The 20,541-nt window shown below is 42.7% G+C and overlaps 1 protein-coding gene across 1 annotated transcript in view; it reads right to left on the bottom strand.

Moving 5' to 3' along the window:
* LOC118118570 (SLX4 interacting protein) overlaps positions 1–20,447 on the bottom strand; it is a 32,252-nt gene extending 11,805 nt beyond the window's left edge. Inside the window, exons 1-5 of the mRNA XM_035171694.2 lie at positions 20,227–20,447; positions 19,709–19,766; positions 12,365–12,454; positions 11,875–12,001; positions 366–443 (exon numbers count right to left, since the gene is read on the bottom strand). Of these exons, the coding sequence (XP_035027585.1) occupies positions 366–443; positions 11,875–12,001; positions 12,365–12,454; positions 19,709–19,735 (322 nt within the window). The 5' untranslated portion in view covers positions 19,736–19,766; positions 20,227–20,447. The remainder of the gene's footprint in view (positions 1–365; positions 444–11,874; positions 12,002–12,364; positions 12,455–19,708; positions 19,767–20,226) is intronic.
* Positions 20,448–20,541: the final 94 nt, after the last annotated feature.

Genomic DNA, 20,541 nt, shown 5'->3' with positions numbered 1-20,541 from the left:
GCAGATATTAACTTTACTGACAGGAAGAGAGCCATGTTGGTCCCATGAAAAGGTGGCCAAGGGTCACAGGCACTAGATGGGCCATGGAGATAGATTGTCACTGCCTTCCATAGACAGCCCTCCAATCTCTCTCCCTCTCTCCCACTCCCAGTAGCGTCTCAAGGGAACCGCTTAATGGCCGCCTGTTCTCAACAACACCCCGAGCAGGTAGGGACAGGACATAAAAACAAGTGAGGGGGAGAAAAATCAACATGCCGACCACCGACGATTAGCTCCGTCTGTGGGAAATTTGGCTGAGTAGGAGCCATTGAGATGTCTATTTCCGAACCATGTAACTGGGAATTGAAAACATGAAGGTTACGTACCCCCATGGAGCTGCTTGACAATACATCGGAGGTTGAAGTGGCGCTTCAGAAAATTGGCAACCAGGTTGATCTTTCTCCCTTAAAGAAAAAAAAACTGAAATTCAGATGACAGTAAAAACAGAGCAGAAAGACATGAAAGCAAAACTACGGTACATGTAACAACCCAAGGGTCCACCACAGACACCAGTGGTTTAGTTGTTGATGGTTCCTGCTGACTAGTTGTCATTCACGGATGCACCGATAACAACGAACACAAAACACCTCTGCTGGCATTCAAATCATTTTATGGTAATGCAAATGTTGTTCAGACAATGACATAAAGGGCATACTATGCAAAGGTTCTTGATCCAATAGAAGCCCTTCACGAGAGGCAACATCCATATTACCTTGTTTTGGTTATAAACCACATCAACTCAGACACGGACACGCTTTGGAAATGCTGCTGGCCCTGTTTTAGTTTGAAAACTCCGAGGCAGCATTTGAGTCTGGACAGGCAGAAACAGAGAGGATTGGAAACAATGACGTATGATCCGTTTTTTCATTTCTTATTTTCGATCTGAGCAAAAAATCCAAACTACGAAAAACAATCTGTTATTCGTTTTTTGGTATGAGATTCTAAAATGAATAACGAAATAATGACTTGTTTTTTAATTTTGCGATTTTGGTTTTCTAACTGAATATGAAAAGAACGAATAATACATGGATTCACTCACAACGTCTTGCTGATTTGTTCTTTTCGGTCATGACGTAGCCTTTGCTGATTCGTCAAGCTACTATCAGATGATCCCCTTCCGTAAGAAAACAAACGGCATCAGCCTCGGCGACCAATGTAGTGCATGTCCAATGTATGAGTGGTCATGTAATATTTACTATGGATAGGGATAAAGACTGATACAGAGCCCAAATGCAAATGAAAACGTAGTAGAATGGATGTAGCCTGAGTTCCACTACTGGCACCCCAGCACATACTGGAAAAGCAGGTTAAACACACTTACTGGTATATAATGCGAGAAACTGCTATAATTCAGCTCCCCTCCCAGTTTGGCACAAGCAGAGAAATGAAATGTCCCAAGCCTCTGCTCTATTTGTCATGGAATGTTTGTCATGGTATGTAAGATGTGCTGGGCAGAAAAAGTGGCCTGTTGCCTAATCTTGTAGGAATTTGTTGACTGAAAGCAAGGGTCTGGCTAACACGCTATCCAGTTGTTCTTTGTAAACAAGACAACAGTGGTGGGAAGCTGACAGAGCCTGCTCACCCTTCACTACCTTGTTAGTACCTTTTTTCCTCTCCTTTATACAGTGGTTTAAAACTATATGTGACTTTACTACCACGTTTATTATGTCCAATTCTTATTTGGCACTCTCATATTGCTGTTGCCGTGTGAAAACATGATTATCTATGGGGAATTTAGTATTTTAACTTCAATTAAAAGATTACACGTCTTCCACAGTTTGAGGGCCTCCTGACCTCTTGCACTCGAGGCCCTTTCAGAGCTCCCGGGATAATGTCAAATACAAACTCCTGCCAAATAACGCTGACATTTTTTGAAACAACACTGACAGGCGCACGTCAATAAAACCTGGAAAAACTTGTGAGAGGGTCTGTTCGAGAATTTCCCCTTTCTCATTTCAGCACCAATTCAAAGAATCTAATTATCGTCTTCAAAAAGGAGCTTTTTTGTGATTCTTTGGATAATGACATGCAATTACAGAGACAGTTTGCTACAAAACTGTCACAGGTATGCGGTTAAGTCCACTGGCCAGTGATTAATGGCACCACCGCTGCTTTCTTTCTCTCTCTGCTCCACCACCGGGTTAACTATTAAAACAACAATTTAACAGAAGAGAAAAACAGTGTAAATACAAAAGAATGTGGGAACAACTGAATTACTGAAACAATCAAGGATTTGTGATCAAGTCTACAGCCTAAACTGCAATTAAATAAAACTAAAGTGAAAAATCAACTAAAAAAGGCGATTAAAGCTTTTAAAATATGGATATCCGTTTGTTACTATGACACTATGCAACCACAATCAATATTTTGTGATGATAATTGGGTATATTTTTAATCACGTGACAGGCTGTAACACGTGTTAGTTTAGCTATGGGAAGGTGTGCGATCATCTGAAGCTATCATAAAGAAATTTAGCCTCCAGCTAAATTCTAGTGTGAGACAGCTTAGACAGGATTTGTTGACATACATAAAAATTTCCCAGAGACAGAAAACAAATCTCTTATCTGGAACATTAAAAGGAGCAGAAACATTATTGAAAGGTTACTTATGTGGAATAAACTTTAATAATGAGAATTGGAATCAATTAAAAACGTGGGTTGTTTGTGTACTAGCTGTATATCAGTTGCATTATGTGTCAGTTGACATCGTTGAACCAGCTTTTCTTAGGATAGTAACCATTAGTGGTTACTTATAATAGCAACTCAAAACATTCAAAGATTCAAAGAAGATCGGTCTAGCTCCATGATCTGTGGTCTGAGATTTAGATCCCTCCCTTGAAAGAAAAGAGCCTTGCAAAAGAGGCGACATTTGTCAGCATTTGGTGGATGATAAATAAGGAAACATGAAATTTGTTTATAGCCAAACAAGGCCCCAGGTTACACTGTGAATTTGTAAATACAGCATCTTATACTTACAGTCTGTGTATATAATAATGCCATTTGTAATGTATTTGCATTGTACCAATTCAAAATAGATTTGCTGGTAAATAATGACAATAAGGATAAAGTACACATTTTCAGCTTGTAACTTAGATTTAGTCATTTTTCTAGTGTTTTTGTTGCAAATCTTTGCAATCAGTGTTGCCTAAAGCTTCTAATGCACACATATTGACTGTTTTTGGTTGTTTGGTGGGTCTGATCTTACAGAAGAGAGACACATGTTGAAATGAGGTTAGGTAATTGACAGTGGTCCCTCACAGACACTGTTAAGCTCTAAAAGCCCCGGTGGGTGTCTGTCTATAAGTTTAAAATGAATGCGGTGCTGAATGACAAACAACAACAGCGGATGCAAAATCAATAACTCTCGCTTGCTGTGTGCAAGAATTAACAATCAAATGAAACACAATTCTTCAAGAAACATATGTAAAACTAGGGGGCACTATGTGTAAAGCAGGCAATTACTGCAAAGACCATAAATGTAAAGGTGCATCTTGGTACTTCAACCTCATGGTCATTGTTGTTATTGTATACATTCTAATAGACTGAACGTGGAGGCTACTTTGCTGAACCACAAAACACGTGTTAATGACTACATTTGTTGCTGGTGTACTCACTGAACTGTTTTAGAGATGGGAGCACTGGAGGTCAATCCCCTGATACTTGGTGAACATGAAGTATGTAATGATACTGGAAAAGTTGATCCCAAAGGAAATATCAGAAACATGTTCTATGGATATGTAGAGCATGGTTGATAGCAGAATTCCTTTACTGGGAATTTTTTTTTTCTTTTTCTTTCATTCTTCAAATAGCAAAGCAGTGATCATCCATCGCGCACTCGGGAAATCTACCTAGAGAGGAATGCAGATCTGTATCTGTTTTGTTTCCCCTGATCATTTTGGGTCCAGGGATCAAGCGTCTTTCAATACAGACTGACGGCTTTCCATGTTTTTAGAAGCTTTGATTTAGTCCACTGGACTCTTTTGCCTCATGTCTAGCTCTGCAACTATTCTCATTGCTTTCCCTGGTGGTTTGAGTGCGCCAATTCCCAGGACAACTTTGACAGGGTTGTCTGGATACAGGGTTGGGAACCAGCACAACACCACAGTCAGAGACATCAGCTGTTGCTCCAACTTTTTAACGTCCTGTGCAGCGCAGCGTTGCTCTTGGCCCTCTGCCCAGGTTCTCTCATGTTAAGCTTACATTCATGTTTCTCTCGAGCAAACAGTTTGCTGGTGCCTCCTGTGGGAATGATCGGCCACTTTCTGCGGCAACTGTGGCCCACAGTGGTGCAATACCCAAATCTGCAGAGCGGAGACTTTAAAGGGTTTCATTTGTTCTTCCTTCAAGAGAAGATGGCCTTGCTTAATTGCTTTGAAACCCAATGCATGACAATATTATGATAGGTCAAATCAAACAGTAAACAAGCTTGCACGCCATGTTTTCAGAAATGTGGTAGATAATATCGTAACCGCTTGTATGGAGAGACTTCGACCATCTTGTAATATACCACAGGACAACTACAGAAAAAAGACAGACTCCACAAGGCTGGTGCCAAGGCTAGAATACTGTAATTTTGAGTCAGTCACACACACACACACACACACACACAACACACAGAAAGAGAGATTACACACACACATGCCTGCAGCTTTCACCACTTCCTGGAAAAACAATGAGAGGAAAGAAAAGTCAACAAACCAAAAGACATCCAGAGTGACTCGGACTGTAAAATGGAAGAGGGATGGGAAGAATTGAGAGCGGGGTCAAAGGTAAGTCCCCATGGAAAAGACTTCATTAACTTCAGTCATATCCTGAGATCATTAAAGCCGACGTAGAAAACAGTCGCTTTCTTCACACAATCTGCATTGAAGATTCCTGGTGGTTCCCATCAGGTCCTAGCCATGTATTAGACTGACCACAGTGGGTCCATGGACTTTAATGAGGAATACTTCAGTGAGTGTGTCCTCTCAGTGCATTTACATATGGTATATGCTATGGTTGGGTGATTGGACTAATATAATGTTTATCTGTGATGTGCTTAGTCAATCGTCGGTTTTCTTTGGACGATTTTTGGGGCGATTTCTCATTTTATAGTCTGCCTCCTCAAGAATTCATTCAACTGTATATGTGAGCCTACTTACTACAAATACTATTTATTACATTAAATTAAATATATATTCATTCGTTCATTCAATCCATCCTGACTCCCTCACTCTCTTCCTGTATCTCTCTCTCGCACGCTCGTGCTGACATGCAGATACACAAACACAATGTCATTAGACGCATGTGTAGACTCAGACTAAGAGTAAAATCAACTCAATTTGGTCTTCATGAACACAAATTTGCTCACAGAGCAGTGAAGTGACATCCGGTAACAAGTGGTCACAGTGCTTCCATAATTACATTCGCCGATACTGACGGTGGCCAATTGGATAGTTTTTGCATATTGCCCAACTCTAGTATATGCACTTAAATTACCTTTCTTCAGTAACCTGATATCATTGAAGTCAAGAGAAATCAGATTTGTATAATAGGGGGAAACCCTTGAACACAGGTAAATTTCTGCTAAAGGAAACCAATTTCCATGCCTAACTTGGTTTGTAACAGGAAACCAAGCAAATGGGCAAAATAAAAACTTTGGACACATGAGGGAAGCATCATAGTGCCAACAATGCCAACGGATAATAACTTGTAGTGTTTGTATGCAAAATATTTCAGTCAAGAGCTGAACTAAAATTCAAAACAGAAGTAAATTAGTCTAAATAGGACACAGATGAACAGAATATTCTTTTCTTTAATTCAGGGTTGTGCACAATAAGGAAAGAATTGAGTGGCCTTTCAGTTAGTCCAAATGTTTCCACCAAAAATTAAAAAAAACTCTTCTGCTTCTCTTTACTGTATATCATTACTACAGTGCCAGTGCCGGTTCAGAAACATGGCAAGGAAACAAGGAGGGAAATGTGATTACCCCAGCAGCTGCATTTGAATGCAGACTCCACATTAACCTGGTTATTGCAGTGCATGTAAAGGCATTCTCAGATTTCCTGCAGTAACCGGATTTCTGTCATTAACCGTGTTTCTAGTCTAATGTAAATGTATGACTGTATGTCAGGAGAACTGCAATTCCCACGCAAACCCCTTTACGAACAGGAGTTGAATCAGCAGGACAGTCAGACATCAGTGCCTGAAACTCCTGCTCTTTTGACATCTCTGCTTTGAAGTGGACCCCCTCCCTCTGTCCTAAAGTGTGGGTGGAGAGTTGGGGGTTAGAGTGAGAGAGCGGGGTGGATTGGGGAAGGATGAGAGAGCATGAGGAAGTTACCCATATGTAAGTGGGGGCTTTCCTGGAAGGACATCACTCTCTGTGTGTAACTGTAACTACGGCCGTGGCGGAGCACTGTGCCTTATCATCCTGCACAACGTCCACCTGAAACAATATTTGCACATGAGCGTTCAATTTAACATTTGGGTGACCCCTTCATCACAGTTACAAAATACGCCGCAGCGTGGTAGCTCAGGCCAACCCATAATGCAGCATGTGACTAAAGTGGTGGGGAGCATTTTGGAGCACAGAAAAATTATAGGGGGGGAAAAAAAAATCTATTTCTCAGAAACATAATCTGATGAGAGAATTTAAGTCACAATACAAAATGCCATATTCAATCATAATTATATCTTAATTATCCCAAGAGGCCGCAAATCTCTCAAAGCACTGCCTTTGTTTATATAAAACACCATTCAGAAAGAGGAAGATGCAAACTGCTTATATTGCGTTAAGCTCCTTTAGATTAATGTTGTGCAGAGCAGTTTGTGGACTTGAGTTATGCACTGTGCTGGCCCTTTAAAACTTAGATCAAGGTCTCATTGGAAGAAAGCTGTCTCTGCCTGCTGGGTCCTCTGTAAATCTGCTGGCTTGTGTTTATAAACCATGGCACACAACCAGTGTCTCATGATAAGAGGAGAGTAAGACAATGAGGAAAAGATGAAAAGTAGGAATATTTTTGACTGAGGTTCTGAATTTTATTGCTGTTTTAAGTATTGTCAGGCTTTCCCTGACAACACCAGGCAGATTTGGCTGCAGTATACTGTCACCTGCCCTCAGGAGAAAAAAACCCACAGAGCTCACAAGAGCATGTGACAGGGGCTCGTTTCTTCTGAGGGGAAGGAAAGAGCACGGGAAAACAACGACATCTTCGAAAACATTTCAGTAATTCCTGAAACAAGGCATTCTGGTCAAGCTGAACACTTAGCATGGGTTCAAGAGAGTGTGTGCCGTCTCCCAGACCAGATTGTGGTAAAGGGGGAACAGTCACATGAATGTGATCCGTGCTCAGGCTCAGGCTCAGGCCCTAATTATATGGGAACAGAGTGTGGTGTGACAGCTATGGCGGGGATTGCGGTTGTGTCCTAAGAGACTGCAGCTGACCCTGCGGAGACGGGGAAGGAGAGAAAGTGAGAAAAGGAGCCGACACGACGAGAGCAGAGAAGGGCAAACATGGAGGGCACAGGAGAGGAGAGGGTGCATAAAAGCCTTTAAGTAAAATGAAAAAAAAAATAAAGAGAAATAGAACAAAAGTGTGCGCATATGTGTGTAATAATGGGGAGGGGGTTAACAGTGGAGTCAGACTGTCCTATGCATTGCTGCTGAGTAAGGCCGGGGGCTTACAGGAAGGATTTAAAGAGCCACAGCAACACCACAAAGCACCAGGGGGAAGGGGGTTGCCCAGCAGGGGCTAGGAGAGGGTGGGCTAGCGGGCAGAGGGACAGGCTGGCTGGAGCAGCGACTCTGATCAGGATCCATTTCCAGCCTGGGCCTTGGAATTCCTTTGTTCCTGTCACAGGTCTCCATTTTCCCCGAGCCTTAATCCCAGCCTGCCTCACGCCTAGTAACACAGAGCGGGGCAGGTAACTCTGCCACAGGCATGCCTCTCTATTTACAGACCAGATCCCACATAACTACCACTCACATAAATAGTAATAGCTGCAGTAGCACTGAGAAGAAACAAGATGGGTTAATGCAGGTTGTCACTACAGAATTACCTCTGTGTTGTCAGAAAAGCACCGTGAACGTTCATGGCAGGAGGCTGAAAAGTTGGCGTGAATTGATTCTAATTTAAAACAAATATCCAACACATGTGATGGGATGTGAGAGTCTCATTCCCAGTTCGACTGAGCGGTTTTTCCAGATTTGATAACTGCTTTAGCCTGCAGGCTTTCAAAGAGCCATACAAGCCAAATAAAGCTAAATCTATGACAGGCCAGAGCAAAAATCAACCATCTCCCTTTTGGTCCCTGCACGTACTCTGCTTTGTTCACTGGGAGGGAGATGGTCATTCGAAAACACATTCTCCAACGGTAAAGCTATCCAGCAACACTTGTGCTTTTCCCGCAATGGCCATGGCCAGGCTGCCTTAAGCCCCCTTCATGGGGCTGCCAAGAGGAGTCAGTGGTACACTGTGCAGCACTCGCAAAGCCCTCTCCCACGGCTATTAGTGACCATTCATCTGGGGAGCCTGGGAAAATGCCTCTCTAGCCTGCCGTGGCCATGGGGAAAGAGGCTGGCAGGTGTTCCCTCCCTCTAAGCCCTGGCACCTGTGCAGAGAGAGGAGGAAGGAACCAGCTCTGCCATGGGCTAAAACAGACTCTAGGTACCACTCTGCCGACGCTCCTCTAACTCCTCCGACTTGTAGGAAGACTCAAACACCAGGCTGAGCTGTACCCGAGCTCTGCCTCACAAGAAGAGATCAATGTGACTGTATCAATACTAATAGTAGACATCGGACATCTGGTAATGTGCTTTGGCGGTTTGAAATGGCATGTTAACTAAATCCGTGTAAAATGAGCCGTCTCAGTTTACACTTTGCACATACACACAAATATATGAACCACAAAATTAATATCCCCCTGAGTTAAAGCAATACTAGAGCAAATGGAACTCAAGATATGGCACAATCCGCACTGGAAGTACAAAAGATCTAATCAACTGCAGTAGTATACTGTTAATATCTGAAGAACTATGGCATCTTCATGAAGATCACCGTGACACTCGTTTTGTTGTAGAACATAACCATCATCCTGTTTACTCAAATATCGAATTAAACGACAAAAATGTATCTCTCAAAGCAGAGAACCTATTATCCGCTCATTTTCGATCTGTAATTACTCTGAGAAATGTGGGTGTGTTCCTCACGGTCTACCAGGGAGAATGCGAGAGGCCTCTCCCAAGATCCCCTTCCCTGGGCTTCGAAAGTCGAACATGTCCACTCTGCTTGTCCGGAGCCAAAATCTTTGGTGGGAAAAGTTCTCTCTGTTCATCTCTCTAAAAACATAAATAAATCACATCACTATGAGCTAATCACGAAGTCTCAAATAGCCTGGGTAAAAAAAATTGAAGAAGGGGGGCTGTCAGTTGGAAATTGGCCCCTGCAGCTGAGATTTGAAGAAATGACTTGGATTTATGTTGGCAGAAGACATGGGGATAAGCTCTGCTCTGACATGTTCACTGGGTGCTACACGCACACACATACAGTATATGCACCTAACATAGAAGAAGTACATAAATACAATAACCCATAGAGATAACTCAGATACAAACACTTGCACTGAAGGGCCTTGGAATGTTAAAAGCTGTTGATGGCTCATTTGAAGTGCCAACAGCTGAGGCTGTTACGCTGTTCTTACTGCTGTCGGTTGGCGGAAGCCCCTATGATTTCACACTGGCACCAGCTCAAACGCCGCCTCATACAAGACCCGCAGTCCCCCTCCCATACCAACCAACACATAGCACCACACTCCATCCGCCTATTCTTGGCCCAGACACCCGCACTACCCCACCCGACACCTTTCTCCATATGCAAAAACATGCGTGTGCACGTGTTCCTGCGCATACATGTCTCACTCCAGGATATCCAGCTTAATTCTGCTCTCAAATAACACAATGCTACACACAGATGCAAACAGGTCTTCTGCTGAAACAGATACACGCAGAAAAGCGGCTTCCACTCCCTGCTACGGACAGTCTGAAAGTCCTGTGAGGATTAGCAGGTTAGTGTTTGACCTGCTTGCAGAACAGACGACCCCAATGCTTAATACCCACCCTGAGGTTTGCTGGGCTTCCCTCCCTAAGCCTGTAGTCTGTCCACCCCTTTTTATGGCTCCTGCCTGCCTGCTCACTTCTCACAGTCGCAGTCTCCACCTTTACTGCGCTGCTGCCTCCCTCACATGGGACAATGTAAAGACCAAGAATGTCATTACACTCACTTAAGACTTTTAATGGGACTCCAGCACATGAACTGTGTAGGCCAGTTTGAGGCGCTATACCTTTTCATGTTCTGAGAGGGGGGAATTCTCGGATATGGTATGGCCTCATGTTCCACTGGTTACATTCTTTTTGGCAGAGCTACAAGGAGCTTAATCATTTTACACGCATATTTCACCTCTGAAATATTGATAGTCCCTTTGTTCAACATAGTGTGTGAATGTGTGCACACAAGTGTCTGCATGGGGCTTCAGTCTGTGATCTCCATCATTAGACATGTCTGTCTCTCCTCAGTCTGTCATGGGGAATATGAGTCAGGCTTTTCAGTAACCTTACACTGTCAGCCTGTTCACACCTAGCCCAGGGGGAGGCTATATCTCGCCAGCACACTAACGCTCCCTCTGATTCTCACTGGTTCCGATGTGTCTGAGCACCTGGTTGCATGCACGCGTACCTGCTTATGTGTCAGTCCAGAAAACGGTAAAAGATGGTAATCACGTACACATGCACTTGTGTAGAACAACAAAAACACACGTGCATGCACCCTTTAAGTAGAGGGGAGTAGCGTGAGAGGCAGAGCTGCAGCCACAGGAGAAACTTTATGGGCCAACTGCCCTGTAATCCCACTCTCACAGTCAGCCTGCCCTGCTGAGAGAGCCCACTTTAACTGCCCTTAACTGCTACCTGTGACAAACCTTTCTGCCTTACAACACGCAGCTGGGGGTTCCTCTGAAGCCTGGCTTACAGTGCTTCAAAGGCATGTGCGTGGGTGGCTGGGGGAATGTAATTGCATTGGATGAATAGGGATGAATTGAATCTGCTTGTTTACATTCGCAAATACATTATATGATATTTCTCTGTGTATATGTATGTATGTGGCAACCACTTTCTGTGTCATCCAGTTATGCACAAGTGCAGAAAACACAGGTGTGCCAACATCACTTAAACCAGAAGGATAACAAACATTACCCATTTTAATGGACTTAACATCTCACAAGCATCTGAGATGTGCCAAGTTAAACAGTGCAACACTGAATAAAAACTTCTATCAGCTCTCGCCTCCACACCCTGGGCGTAGATAGTCACCATGTCCCAACTAGTTCTGTTGTCTTTACACAGACACACACTCGCCTCAAAAAGGTAGTCTTGGCATATTTTTTAGACTGTTTTGTTATTTCATTCCCATCCTGCTCACAGAGCTCAATGACCCACCTCCACGCACGTAGCCATATCTCTGCACTGAAGTTCAAAAGAATAAATAATGGTTTTGAGCCAAAATAAACCATCTTACTTATTCAAGAGTTGATGACAGACACACCTAAGACAAGGAAAGCGAAGACAGGGATGACTTCACTCCAGAGGAATGAGCAACAGCAAATTCAAAACAGAATAAATAGAACTCGTACTCATTAACAAATTACAATTTTAATTAACGATTCCATTAAAAGTAAACGCACTTAAGAAGAAAATGTTCTACACAATTATGAATTATGGTAATTAAAAAAATTATCTCACAATAAATACCAAGAATATTTGGCTCTGGTGGAGTGTAATGAGGGTCACATGATGACGTGGTACCTTTCACAAAAAAGGCTGAAGCAGGTGCCAGCTCCTTCTTTTGCTTGAGCTGTCGTCTATTGTGGAGGGACTCCGTGTACTGCTTAACCCTTTGGTCCACAGCATCTTGCACCAGGCCTGTAACCTCCTACAAACAGTCAGGAGATATTTCAGTACAGTAACATGTTAATGGACTTCCGAGAGAACAAACGTTTTATTTTGTAATTTGATTTTACAAATTATTATTGATGAGCACAGGCAAACGACAGGACAGTGAGAGTCCCAAGTCATCGGCCTATAAGGCATCTAACTCCACAGGGGTCTACTGGCTATGTGGAGAGATGGGAACAGTTTTGCAACAATGGAAAGCCAGAGAAGAAAAGACAGAAAGCTTAAAGTCATTTTAGATTCCACGCTACTGCTGTCCTTTGAAAAGGCCTCCAGCAGAACAGAAGCCATATATTCAGTCACACACTTATTCACACGCACGCCCTTATCCCTGTGTCTGTACCTCGACGTGGTCCGCAGTAAACCAGCTGGCGTCCTCTTGGCCGCCCAGGGGCAGAACGTGGAGATCCACCAGCACTGCAAAATTCCCACACTGTAACACAAAGAGGAAGGACAGCCACAGGTTGCCGAGTGGCATTAAGCTCACGGACAACAAAGGAAATCAGAGTGTGGGTGATTGACAGCGAGACAAACCACAACGACCCCCTATGTCCTCAAACATCACCCCAGGCCTCTCACAGCAAGTCCCCTCCCTCCTGTTTCTCTGTCTAGCCATCTCGCTACCATCTCTTTACAAAATACTATGGTCTTGTCTGTCTCCTCAAATTTCTCCTCTCTCAGTGTAAAAAGTATGTTCCTGCTCTATATATAAGCTTTGCAGTGCCTCAGGTCACAATAAGCAACATTAAAAAAAAGTCTGAAGATGTTCCACATAAATGAGGATTATGCTACTTTGTACCAGGGAAGTGATAAAACTCAGATCTACCCTAAAGCACTCCATGTTTCTGCACTTCTGCACTACAACTTTTTGAGTGGCGTAGCAAGCTGAGTAGCTGCAGAGTGGATTCCTGAAGTGCAACGTCATTGTGTCAACGACAATAAGCTATAAGGGACGGGGAGGCCAGAAATGCCGCGGCTGGTTAAGTTGCTGTTACATCTCTCTCAGGCTAGCCTGATTATGGTTTACACATGAGTGCAAAAGCTGCCCGCTGCACAGAGCAAATGGATGTGGGTCTCGTGTGAACTTCGCCTCTGCCTGGACAAGGAAGTAATGGATGGACCGAGACCACCCACAACTTGACACAGAGGAGCAACAAGTACTGCCCTAAAGTGATAATGAAGCAAAAAACATTCAACTGAGTGGGCTACCAAAAACATAATTTTGTAAAGACAAAAGCAGATTTCAGCCTCAGAGTGTAGAACTGGAAAAGAGTATGCACAAACAGAGGAGAGGTTATTCATTTCGTAATAGGGAATACTTATGCACACTAAAAGCTTTGTGTTGAGCCAGGCTCGTCCCCAGAGCTGAAGCATTGCACACAGAATGACCAAATTCTACAACACAGACGTGAGAGATCTTCCTACGGCTCCGCTCTCATGATGACGTGTGTCAATGAATGAACAGGGTGTGCTGGAGAAGGTCTGTGCTACTTAAATCCTAAATCTGGACACAGGTCTACACTTTCCAACTCCAAACTCGGTCCAGTTGTCTCCTCATCTTTGGAATAACTTAGCTTAACTCCTCCTGAAAGGGAAATACTGATACGGTGCCATTTCTATTACGCAGGGTTTGCTTAGTACAGTGGTTTTACAGCTAAATTTAAGAGCAGAGTGCAGGTGATAGAGAAAAAAATCTATCAGCGTTTATATGCACTGCAGCCAGAAGCACAATTTTTTTATACTGATAGTTGTGGATCAACCTTCTGTTACAGATTAGGATTTTTTATGGAACAGTTTAACAGAATTATAATAAAATCTGTAATGGTATTGTTACTTGAGCCGTCCTTGTGTTTTGATGTGGGAGTTTATTATTTCTATTCTTAAACTGTGGTGATGTGTTTTGGATTTTAGGATAATATTGTTGATTTCTTTGAATGTATTGTGTGTCTTTGAAGTTCTTGGGAACATGTTGAAAATAAGAGTTATTCAGTTAAGCATGTTATCCGTTACATCCCTAGCCTGATAATCCATAGAACCAATCAATAGATCAAAAAAAGCTGCATGCTCAGACCAAATCAAGCTGCATGATATTTAGTATTTTTCCAAACAAGAGGATTTTCCTATTTCATCGTGTTTCAATAAATAATAATTTAAGTGAAGCTGCTCCTTATTTCTCCTTTAGTTGACATGCAGGTCACCATACGACTGATCAGCGAATGTTTTAGTCGCTCCTTGCTCTGCAGAATATGTCAATCACTAACCTCCTAATGTGTGCCAACTTGTACTGAAGTCTCTGCATCCGCTTCATCAAGACTAATGGGAAACTAATGGGATTCTAAGTCTCTTAATAACACACTGCATAAATCTGTGATCCTCTGACTCATCCCTCTATTACAGAAATATGTGAGCACAAAAGTCGGAGCATTAACATGTGGTATAAACAAAAATATAAACTTGGTAAATATTCACTGTAAATAACACAGGAGCACTTAGTAGAAAAAGAAGTTGATGTACAAAAACCTACATAGCAACAAAAAAAAAACGCTATGGACCAGAAATGTGTGCATGCTGCCTCTCAGAATCAGCGTGTCCCTATAGATCACTACTCTCTCTATCCCCTGCCCTTTGTCTCATGTCAGTCCACGGATGACTGGTGGGCCCAGCTGACTGCCCCCGACAATTACCAGTGTGTGGGAGAGCCTGGCAACGGAGGGTCAAGACCCTGTCAATCCAAACGCCACCGAACCAGAGGACGAGCCCCACTGTGGTTTCTTGGGGTTGCAATTGACACACGCTTGATGTGTTTTGGTATCCTGACCTGAAATCTTTTGAAGAATGTCATTACAGATAAGTATAAGAACTGTACCATGCTGAATGCGATACCACTTAATTGTGTGTAGTGGCCCTGGGATTATTTTTTTACTTGTAATGTTCAGTTTTTGTTGACAGTGTGTCAGGAAAATGGTAATTCACGTCCTTGGTGATTATTGCGGTCATAAAGAATGGTGGTGTGTTATTGGACAATGAGGGAGGTTTCTAATATTCTGCTCCCTACCTGTGTGAGTATCCTGAAAGGGACCTCAAGATCAGTCTTCTAGACCACTAGATAGCTCAGAATTACACAAGCTATTGCAAGATCTAAAGAACAACACAAGGTTAATTTGATCAATAACTTGGACAGAAGGGGCAGTATGAGTTTAGAGAGGTCCTCTTGAAGTATGAGCAGCATCTCTTAAAGTGGTTCCTGAGCTTCTGATTGAATGTGTTTTGGGCTAAAAGCCAGACATCTAGCGAGCCTTAGACTAACTTCCTTTTATCACATTAGAGCGGCGGACAAGACTCGACTGGGAACTGGGCATTAATGATAAACACTGGTCTGCCCCTTAAACAAAAAAGCATGTGATACCCTGAAATTCTCAGAAATGGGGGATTTTGTCAGGAATGCAAACTAATGCAATCACACTAATGAGAAAACTATTAATTTGGCCAGGAGAACTTGTGGTTTGCTGGAGACACACATTTCCCACTAAGTGTCAATCGGTGAGTCCAGGCCGCTGTTTAAGGACATTTGTGTTGTGTGTGGCAGATAAGACAAAAAAAAGCAGCAGAATCTCAAACAAAGGCTACAATCACATCATGTGGTCTAAATTTGTCGACTTGCAGCACAAAGAGTGACCAGTGAATCTCTAAGCTGAACTCTGCCATGAACTATGACCTCCACGTACCCCCCCCCCCCAAAGCCCAGTAGTCCCTCTTTAGTCAGATCTGTGCAAGCAGCCTACTGCTTTCTAGTTGTAGTAAATCAGACCACAAGGACCTCGCCTTCTTTGAGTAATGTAATCTGAAAATGAAACATCCCGTATGCTCACTAAAGCTATACTTTGCATGGACACATTTAAGGCAATACTCTGAGCAACTGTCACTGTTGGTGGAAAGAGAGGTTTGATAAAGGGCCAAGTTCTAGAGGAAGTTACTCTTTTCATGCATACTAAAGTGGGCCACCACTGCTTTGTTCTCTGTTTTGCACAGGCCTTTTAGAGTTATGAACAGAGGCTGAAGGCTGAATGAGAGGCAGCAAGGAGCGCTACTTAATACCAAATCCTTTATTGTGCCATCTTTGTGTGCTGTCACACACTGAATGAATAGGACCGAGTCTTCCTGCAGGCTAAGCTCAACTTCTCTATCCTAATTCTCCCATGCACTGCCAATCTGATAACTGTTGCCTGCAGGAAACAAAGGGTTAACAAAGACTACAACATTATAAATGTTTGAGCCAAAAAGTTGCCCACAGTCCACACTACACAACATGAGAAAAATCCTCTACATACACTTCATATTTCCTGTCTGTAAATAAACAACCCCTGACTCAGACTCACTGATGTCTCCTTTCCCTTTTCTGGTCTTCAGGGCTCTGGTCTATATCACTCTCAGTTCCCAAAACACTCTCTACCTTCCCTTATCTTTCCCCAAGACCTGGCTCTCCGTCCTCCCGTCTGTGCTGCTCCATGTTGGGCACGGGGCCCAAATCTCTATGAGCGGCTTCACCCGCCTCCCCACCTCGCTGCCCTTTGCCATTGCTATCGCAGCGTATAAGAACCAGACCTTCTCGGACTGCACTTAGCTCAGAGGCTAACACTAACCAGCCACAGATGTTTACATTGGGAGAGAAGGGGCAGCAGATGCGGTCTCACTCAATAAAACTTGCATCTCTCCCACTCTCCCTCTGTCTCTCTCTTTTTCTGACGTTCTCTCTCTTTTCTGCAAGTCTGCAAAGAACCCAAGGGAGCTCTTTAGATCTGTGGGTGGGACAACTCTGCTCTCAGGCCTTATTTGTCTGCACTCTCTGTGCTGTGAGTCACCTGGGTTTCCCCCTTTAAAAAAAAAAAAAACATTTCTACGTTCCAATTTTTCATACTGCCAGATACTGAGCAGCGAAGCTTGAGTCGTGACTATTACTGAGGCGAATGTAATTTACAGAGAGTGCGCGGACGCATTTTGTGTGCAAAGCCCCCATCATTCAGGTGAAGGTTAACACACCTGAGTTCTCTTTATTTGATGATAAAAAGAGACACAACCCAGGGGTGGAATTCCAGCAGCAAGAACAGACAGGAATATCTCCAGGTAACACACAGCAAACAAAACTCAGTACGTGACATCCTTGAGAAACTGTTAGTCAGTCAGAAACACCAGGCTGAGAAGTATTTGGCCTCAATAGGAAATATGAAATCTGTGTGGTAATATAGAGCAGTGTTGAGATGAAAGGGGGCTTTTAGTTTTGTTAACACTGTCACCTCCTCTTGTAAAAGATCCCTAAGTTGGAAAATGGCAAAACTCAAACTGCAAGGATTTGGTACAGAAGCATGTGTGGTCCGATATGAGCTCATCTACAGAGTGACAACAACACTAACCAGCACATAAACCTCTTACATTAAATTTCTCTGTGATACCTCAAACTTTCTATTCTTAAAAAAAACTTTGGTCTCTGTCGCAACCTACTGCAGTAGATGGTTAGAAAGTCAGCAGTGCATATTGCTAATAGAAGGCAGATTGCAGGGTTCTGCCGCAGCAATGTCCTGGAAGAAAGCAAGTGCTTCAGTGGATCAGCATTTTAGCCTGCAGGCCCTTTTCAGGAGGTCTGAGAAGTGGCAGGTCACTATATAGTCTGAGCCTAGTTAAGAAGAAGCATACCAGCCCCTCCTGCAGTTCCACAGACCAGGGAAGGAGCTGCCTTGAAAACATGTTGGGAGAAAGGGACGTAAAACATACTGCGGTACATCCTACTAAAGATGGCATGGATAATTCAAGAACATAACTCATAACTGCTTCAGTAATCCTCGTTCTCTGTGCAAGATGGCAAAAATAATTTGCAACATGCATCGGTAATAACAGTGTCCGTGCAGTTTTGCTCTTTAATGTTCTGAGAAGTTGATTCGGTCATTAAAAACATGGGGGACAGTGGTGTTTGTTTTGCAAAAGAGAAGCCTCGGGTAGTGCCTTGAATGCTGTTCTTTAGACTGATCCCTTCTAACATAATTGTTTGTGGTTACTTGGTTAAGCATGGTAGAGGCTGCCTGTGTGCATTTTCTCAGGCAGCGTAACACAACAGTATCATTATGTGCCCAGTGGGAAGGAACCTTCCGTGAACCTCAAGGGTTTTACTCTCCCACAGCCAACTGAGGGGGGTCGTGAGGTGGCCTGTATGCAGGCATGCATATGAAACAAATAAAGGGAGTGAATGCAATATCTGGTCAACTAGGCACACATGGCATTATGGAGGATGTGAGAGCTCAGCGCGAATGTCTGCAGCCCTCATCCGAAACTCTGAATAAATGAAACATCAACAAAAGAGAGACCAGCGGCTTTCCCTGCACTTAACAAAAACATCTGAAGTACATTATTCCTGACAGAGCATCAGACACAGGATGAACAGCTTGGCTTTTTAATAGAATGAGTTTCCTCTGCTCTGTGCCGGCCTCCATTGACAAAAGCCTGTGAGGGAGGCAGTCAGTTTAGATTTGCAAAAGGTGACCAGAAACATCTTCTAAAGGATGAATAACAACATCAGAATGTGAACACAAGACAAGCGACACATGCACCTGTATCTCCCCCTAGTGGCCAAATAAATTTGCTACTGAGGAGGACTAAATAATGAATGCAGGCAGAATACTTTGCAACAAAATATGAACATTGTAAATGTTAGAAACGCAAGCACAATTTCATGTGTTGCACATGTTTGCCAAAAACACAACCGCTTTTCATTGGTTTAAGATAGACCATGATAACTTGAGCCAAGAAGTAGTGTGTGAAGCAGTTCTACTGTTTGGAAGGAGAATAAACATAGTGGTTATCAAGAATGCTGGCAACAGAAGTTGAAAAGCCTTGATCAAATGCAGATCCGTCTTATTCTTTATTATTCAGTATCTTGTGTGCATTCTATGTGGGAAAACATTTTGCCTAAAGTAATTGTGAGGTTTTGTGGTCACTGAGAAGCACCAACAATCTCATTTACTACGAAACAAGATCTTTTCTAACATGTCATACGTACATGTTCACAAAACACTAAAGAATATGATATGTGTTCCAATGATAACCTTTTACAGTGTTTTTGCAGGTTTCAACATGTTTTATTTAAGACCATAATGAATGAAATTTAAGACATGTCAAATACAACAGATATGAAGGAACGTCAGAGTCCCAGATTTACTTACACTTCCTCATAATTAAAGACAGTAGACTAGATTGTAGACTATCAATTATCAGTTCCACGTTCTCATTAAATAATAATTTTAAAACGTGACGAAGAAGCATCAAATGAACATTAACACATTTAAGACCTACCTAAACATATCTAAGACCCAGTATGTAATATGTTATACTTATTTAAGACTTTTTAAGAACTAAACTTCTTCAGACTTTTAAAGACCCCGCAGAAAACCCTGCTTTTACTTTAAGTTAAACATTTTGTTTGCTGATGTATTTGTGATTAGAGCATCTTACTTTGTTTAATGGACACACAAAGGTGTAATAGAGAGATTATAAGACGTACCAGGTTGTACATGGTAACAAGGGTACAGCTTTTATATTGTAAATAAAAAATACAAAACAGATGTGATGAATATATTCTACTAATAATTCCAGAGATCTTTCTTTTTTCCGCCTTTATACTGTATATTTCCTTTTCACTTACCTTTATGACAAATTTGTGAGGAGCCATTGCATTGAACACAGCACTCAGCCAGTTTGACCTGAAACATGTACAGTCATGGATTACACGTGGTTGTACACTCCTGCATAATCTGGTTGTGCAGACGAACCGAGACAACGTGACTTCTGCACGTGAAGTAAGATTGAAGCTATGACATTTTAAAACAATTGCAGTTTATCTGGTTGCTGCAACGTGAGGCTTTAATATTCTTCTTTTATGTCATGTTTTTTTTTAATGTTTTTTGTGGACCTGAGGAAGAGTGGCTAGAGCTCAACATCAGCTGACAGGGATCGAACCCAAATCCCAACAGTATCAAGTAGCTGTTCAATTCATTTTAACAGCCCCGGGCTCGTAAGAAGAAAGATGACTGCTAAGAAACACCAGGGGAAGTCTGACGTTAAGTCATGATCGGACAGCGACACGTTAACTGCACCGTAAATACGCAACAAACAGATTAAAACCAACAACAGACGTAACAACAGACGTAACAACAGACGTACCGCCAACAGTTTGAATGTTTGTCGAGCGAGAGGGCTGCAGGATATGACGTCACATTCCGTCTGGTCTGTAGTCCGTCTGTCAAATAAACGGCTTCTGCCAAAATGTGGAAGATGGAGTACGAGCTATTTTCTTTATCTACTTTAAAGAGGAACCCGAGTCACGTGATTACGAGGCGATTTTCTGTTTTGATAGCAACAATTTCCAAAGGCAAGCGAGAGAATGCGACTCTGAACGGAACAGGACCCCACTAAGACCCGGACGCTCTAACCGCTACCATGGATACGTGGGGCAGTCTTTAAAATGCCTTGATTAAT

This window comes from Hippoglossus stenolepis, chromosome 12 (genome assembly GCF_022539355.2).
Source record: "Hippoglossus stenolepis isolate QCI-W04-F060 chromosome 12, HSTE1.2, whole genome shotgun sequence".
NCBI lineage: Eukaryota > Metazoa > Chordata > Actinopteri > Pleuronectiformes > Pleuronectidae > Hippoglossus > Hippoglossus stenolepis.
This window is presented reverse-complemented; position numbering and strand designations above follow the sequence as displayed.